This window comes from Oncorhynchus keta, chromosome 15 (assembly GCF_023373465.1).
Source record: "Oncorhynchus keta strain PuntledgeMale-10-30-2019 chromosome 15, Oket_V2, whole genome shotgun sequence".
NCBI lineage: Eukaryota > Metazoa > Chordata > Actinopteri > Salmoniformes > Salmonidae > Oncorhynchus > Oncorhynchus keta.
Window position 1 is genome coordinate 15,415,184 of NC_068435.1, and position 6,000 is coordinate 15,421,183.

Consider the following 6,000-nt stretch of genomic DNA (forward strand, 5'->3'; position numbering starts at 1 on the left):
GATGACTGATACAAGAGGCCTGATGATGACTGATACAAGAGGCCTGATGATGACTGATACAAGAGGCGTGGTGATGACCGATAGAGGAAGTTAAATCAACAAATCCGTTTCTTCTGGCAAAGGTTGGAGCCTTAACAGCACCACTAATCATAACAAAATAGGGGATCTGTCGACATGACAGGCTCTTGAATCACACAATTGTATTAACTAAGTCTAATCACATACCCAACATTAATACTGCACTAATAGTGATAGACTTGATTAGACTACTCTTGGAAAACAACTAGTCTTGATAAGATTCTGTTTTTTTAAAAGAAAAGAACACATTAAAAAAACTGAGCAAAAAAGCAAAAGCCAACAAGGTGCAAACACAGCAGCATAGCCTCGATATAAATACAAGCAATATATCACACGGTATCAAGTTGGTGGCAGTGGCACGGTGACATATACAGTATTGACCTCCTATAGCTCATATAGGGTGATTATAACCAGTTAGGAGAAGTACAAAGGCTTTACTGTAATAGTGTAATAGCTTTCTCCTTCATCTCTCCACCCATCCTGCCGATGACACACGTGACCCCATCTTCCCTTTAGAGGTATACAGGCTGGCAACAGGAGCCAGTCAGCAGCCGGAGCCACTGTCCTGTCCAAGGGGACACCTCTATACCAGTAAGTAGAAAGAATTAAAGAGTACTTACACAAGGCTCACAATGGGACCAGCAAGGTACCTTTCAAAACACCAATGTTATTGAGGCTGGACACAATATCAGACTGCCATCAATATGGATCAGCTATTGAGTTTCGGGGTGAGGTGCAGGATGCTGTAATTGTATACACTTTATCTGCCTCACGCTGTCACAATTGTTTTGTTTAAGGCATTTCAAAACGGGGGAGCCAACCTCATTAAGGGCAAGTCAATAAGATTGAAGCAGGAAGCTCGAGGGAAACATGAATAGATAAGTATGTGAGTGTATCAGAATACTTGCAGTAGTTGTTAACATGTCTGATAGACTACAAAAGCTTTTAATACGATTGTATAATGTAAGTCATTCAAAAATAGTTGTAATCATTTTGATTCTGGTCATTTTATGATGAGTGAGAATGCATGCACAATATGAAAATCTATAGTTGAATGTAAAAGCTATATAAATTCACAAGAGGGACATTTTTCAAACGATTTAAAGCCATATATAAATACAATAATTATATTACTTACAATAGCACAACCTCTGATGCAAAGAAATGTTGTCATTTATTTTCCAGCCTGAATTCACTGTAAGGCTACATGTATGTTATGTCATGGGTTAGCTTTCCACAGTCTGTGTATCCAAACCTTTCATTAGTTTGTACATTGCAGTACAAAACATCCAATGAAAAACGGGACTATGGTAAGGTGCTTAAACACAATACGTGTTGTCATAACTGTGGCACTATGCCAAAACGTGTAACAGGAGAGAGAAGTCAGAGAAGCCTACTGTGAAGATGCAACAGACAGTTATCTCCGGCTGCGAGAGAACAGATTACATTTTTCCAACACGCAAAAAAAAGACTCGCTGTTCCTGGAACATGGAACAGGTGTGTGTGTGTGTGTGTGTGTGTGTGTGTGTGTGTGTGTGTGTGTGTGTGTGTGTGTGTGTGTGTGTGTGTGTGTGTGTGTGTGTGTGTGTGTGTGTGTGTGTGTGTGTGTGTGTGTGTGTGTGTGTGTGTGTGTGTGTGTGTGTGTGTGTGCGCGCGCGTTGTTCGTGCGGGGGTGTCATAGGTTACATGAGTGATTTGTGAAGAAGCAGTAGCACAGTTACATAGATCCTTAGTAACGTTACCTGTGAAACATATAACTACTGTCTCCATCCATACAAATAACCCACATACAGCGCTGTTATATAAAAAAAACTATGTGGCAGGCGTGGCCATGGACTAGAAACGTTATAGGTTGAAGTCAATTTACAGGTTACAGCTTTCTCAGACCCTAATTATTACATCTCAACGGCGTATGAGCAAATTAGAAATGTACCTGATAATGATCGATTAGTATCCGGTCTTCTCCCTTATGCGGGCTCTCCGGCCACAGGTGATAGCTGGAGCCGTAGTTAGGGCTGCTCTTGCTGCTACTGCCAGTCGCAGACGAGTTCCCCCCGTACGGCTGCGTTGGTGGGTTTACACGGGAGTCGAGGCAATGTTGTTGCGACTGATTGGCTTGGTTCGTTCGCCCCGGCGTATTGCAGTCTTGGTCACAGTGCTGCGGAAGCTGGGGACATAGCCCCAGTGCGTCTTGCTGCTGCTGATGCTGTTGCAGCAGTGATGCCTGGTTATTCCTACATACCTCTCCTGAGCCGTTGGCGCAGTAGTTGATAGGCAAGCTGCTCCCCACCAGTAGCTGTTGTTGAGCTCGCAATAGTGGCTGTTGCTGTAGCTGCTGCAGGTCCTGAGCCTGGGACTCGAATGCTCGCCGATTAGCCTCGATTGACTCACATAGATGTACTGTGCGCCCTTTCTGCGAGTTTGTTCGGATTGCTTCAGGGGAGGGGTCCCTGTGTCGGAGTCTTTGACAGTGTTGCTGCAACAACTGCTTCTGGTCTCGGTACCCTCCTCCTCCTTCTCCTCCCCTGCAGTGTTCCACGATGCTCGCCTGTTGGTAATTGGCACTGCTTTGGAAATGTTCCCCGCGATTAGATTCCTGCAAAAACAGCAAAGAGGACGATGTTGGCGGCGGCGGCAAAGATAGGGAGGGCTGCGGCGGGTGAGTGAGGGGCTGGCGCTGGTGAGAAAGGTTCGCCTTCTCGGAAAAACTGCAGTGGCAGCTCTGACTAACAGGCTGTTCCGACTGCGGCTGCGAGCCGACTGCGGCCCAAAGGTTCTGCTTCAGGTGCGCTGGCTGCCCGTCGGGTTCACAGACCCGGTGTGACGGTCGCTGGGCGATGTCGTGGTTTGTCAGAGTTGGGGGTTCGCCGTGCTGTGGCTGACTGGCATGGATACCTCTCCGAGAGGGTTGACTCAGACAAGGCAGTTCGTGGTTCTGGTAGTGTGAGGTGGTAGTTGAACGCTCTCTGAAAGACGGAGGAGGGGGCGGCAGACTGAAAACTGGAGAGACTGGGTTTGGGTCTCGGCTCTGCGCGCTGCCTTGCTCTTCGTCAGGGATTTGGTGCTGATAGACAGCTCCCGCGTATCGATGCCGCATCCCCTTAAAAGCCGAGTCTTGCTGTGGTTGCTCGTTTGCCTTGTATAGCTCCGACACCCGTTCATTGCGATCAGTCCCAGCAGAATAGAGCCGACTCGTCTCATTGGTAGGATTGACCAGGACCTGCATTAAAACGCCACCTTACGGACAAAACACCGCCTTCGTTAGAATATTGGTAACCAAATATGCACACAGGTTAGAGGATATTCTTAACGAAAACAATACGCGCAATAGATCTATCATATTTGATGCGATTGCGAAATAGGGATGAAAGTGATCCACACAGTATAAGGCCAATCGTTTATTAACGCATTGGATCTTGACTATTGACTTTCCACTGTTGCCACAACAACCATGCAGACGATCACTTTCTCTCCAATTGAATCTTCTTTTATAGTCTCTGCCAAATGTGCCCCTTAAATATCGTACCATTACTACTTACTCGGTTGTATCACTACGGTAGTTTATAGGTCTATAATACGAGTTTTCTATAAATCCCCACATTCAATCATTCAATATAAGCATGACATGAAAGGCCTAATAATATTCTCTAATAAAACCCATGTCACCTAACCCGACTTTACGCGCCATCATCTTTGTTTACACATGGTCGACATAGTTCATTCGAGAAATTGTTTTAAATTATCGTCAAAAATCCTCCTTTGTTATAATACTTGAGAATTGCAGTTCAGTGTTCAATATTTAATCAAGACTTAGACATGGTTTTGGATTACCATGCAGAAAAATTCGTCATGATCTAGCACGCACAGCCTGCATAGTCAAACACAACAAAATGTGTAACCAGAGGTGGTCACAACGGCTTTATAAAACACCTTCGTATTGCGTTACACACAAAGCATAATTATATAAAAGCATTTTGTTGTCTGGTAGCATGGTAGGATGTGTTGTGTATACCATTATGAGACAACCTGCTGACAGATCCGAAGGAGGGCGAGGGCGAGGCGGGGCAGAGACAGGGGGAGCGCTGTCCAGGGTTCTGAGAGTTAGCTATGAGCAAGCGACAAAAATAGACCGTGTCAACTAGCTGAAGGACAGCACTCAAGGAGAGTGGAAAGGGGGAGGCTGAAACCCCAAATGGTCTGTGCATGACCAGTGATACGACAGAAAGGGATGGGGTTGTTGTTCACGATCTATTTTGAAGGGGAAAACACATTTCAAAATAAAACTGACCATAGCCTATAGGCCCAACTTTTCATAATACTCAAAATGACATTTTGACAGTTTATGTAGAGGCTGAGTGGGTGGGCAAGAGAGAAGGAGCCAACTTTTTTCATCATACTGTAATGACCTGACTAGATCATAAATGAACAATTGTCCAGACAGAGGCTTGAGTTTGCGAATTGACGGTTTATTAAACCAACTTTACACAGGCTACTGTTTGGGCCGTAGCACACGCCAAATAGATGACAGATAACCCACAAGCCAATCGTGACCTTCTCTTGTGAAGCCCAGACGTAAGAGAGAGAGAACAAAGGCTGAACCTGGTCTTAACTTCCAATGCTCCACCCCCCTGCCCAACCCCCCTCCACGCCACTCCGCCAACCACCAGGATGCCCGGCATCAGAACATTCCAGGCATTCCCGGGATTGGCAGATAGCAGGTTGATTGACATGTCGGACCCCGCGAACACCGGGTACTGGTCAGTACAACACAACCACCTCCTAGCCTAACACATAACAAACACACAGCTGTCTGTGCGGGTCGCTACAATACATTAGGAGTACTTCTTAATAATAAGCAATACTTTCCAAAGCTGTGTCAACCATTTTGAGTTTTGATGGGGCTCAGACTGCAGATGTGGATTCTTTCCTTCAATAGTTGAGGGAAGGCTTGCGTACACTGTTTTATAGCTCCTGTGAAAGACTGCAGGAATTTGGAACATTAGAAACCTGACCATTCTCATTAAGTAATTGGTCGTTGTGACCTGTGTGGGTTCCTTGGCAAGATGGAGTTTCATTTGCTGGTTTGGGAAGCAATGTCACTGCTGCCACATAAATAATGAAATCAAACTTTACAACTCTTACACAAACTCAAAAGTCCACGAACATGAGCACACACACACAAGCAGAAGCGTGCGCATACCCAAACACGCACACACACTCACTCACTCACTCACTCACTCACTCACTCACTCACTCACTCACTCACTCACTCACTCACTCACTCACTCCACTCCTCCCACCCTCTCTCTCTCTAGCAAAAACAAAAGATTGCCATGCCTATTTAATTCCTCTTGTATTGAGCCCACATACCGATACCCATCCCTTTTAGCTTGGCCATTTGCGTTAGGAAGTATATTGTGTGACATCCCATAAGAAATACTGCGAAAGCCCAATAACACATAAATGGTAGTGTAGAGAACATGCATGAGGGGAAGTGAAGGGGTTACATGTAACACAGGAAGCAGATAAGAAGACTGCAATTACAGTGAAAGAAGAAGAAAGAGGAAGCCAGAGCAATGCAGCGACAAAGATTTCTCCGTGAGAGAGTGAAGACGTTGTATGTAATAAGAGCAGGTGCAGGTTAGAGAAAAGATTTAGAAATTGGGGAGAAAAAGGGGGTAAGATACAATAACAAAAAATAAACTATTATTTTGAACAGTAGCGAGATTGACCACATCACAAGATATTTTCTAAGACAACAAAATGAAGCCCCCCATGATGTAAGGTATAGGATAAAACTACAAGGATACAGAGGAAATAGTCATGTTGTTAAAAGAACAACGAGCACCAGGAGAGCAGTAGAATCAGGAGAGGAGAATAGTAGAATCAGGAGAGGAGAGCAGTAGAATCAGGAGAGGAGAG

At 45.0% G+C, this 6,000-nt stretch overlaps 1 protein-coding gene across 2 annotated transcripts in view; it reads right to left on the reverse strand.

Annotated features, from left to right (window-relative positions):
• The window catches only part of LOC118400379 (small conductance calcium-activated potassium channel protein 2-like), a 55,550-nt gene extending 52,243 nt beyond the window's left edge, over positions 1–3,307 (reverse strand). For both annotated transcript variants that reach the window (XM_035797187.2, XM_035797188.2), the window contains exon 1: positions 2,012–3,307. In XM_035797187.2, the coding sequence (XP_035653080.2) occupies positions 2,012–3,304 (1,293 nt within the window). In that variant the 5' untranslated portion in view covers positions 3,305–3,307. The remainder of the gene's footprint in view (positions 1–2,011) is intronic.
• Between the last annotated feature and the right edge of the window lie 2,693 nt (positions 3,308–6,000).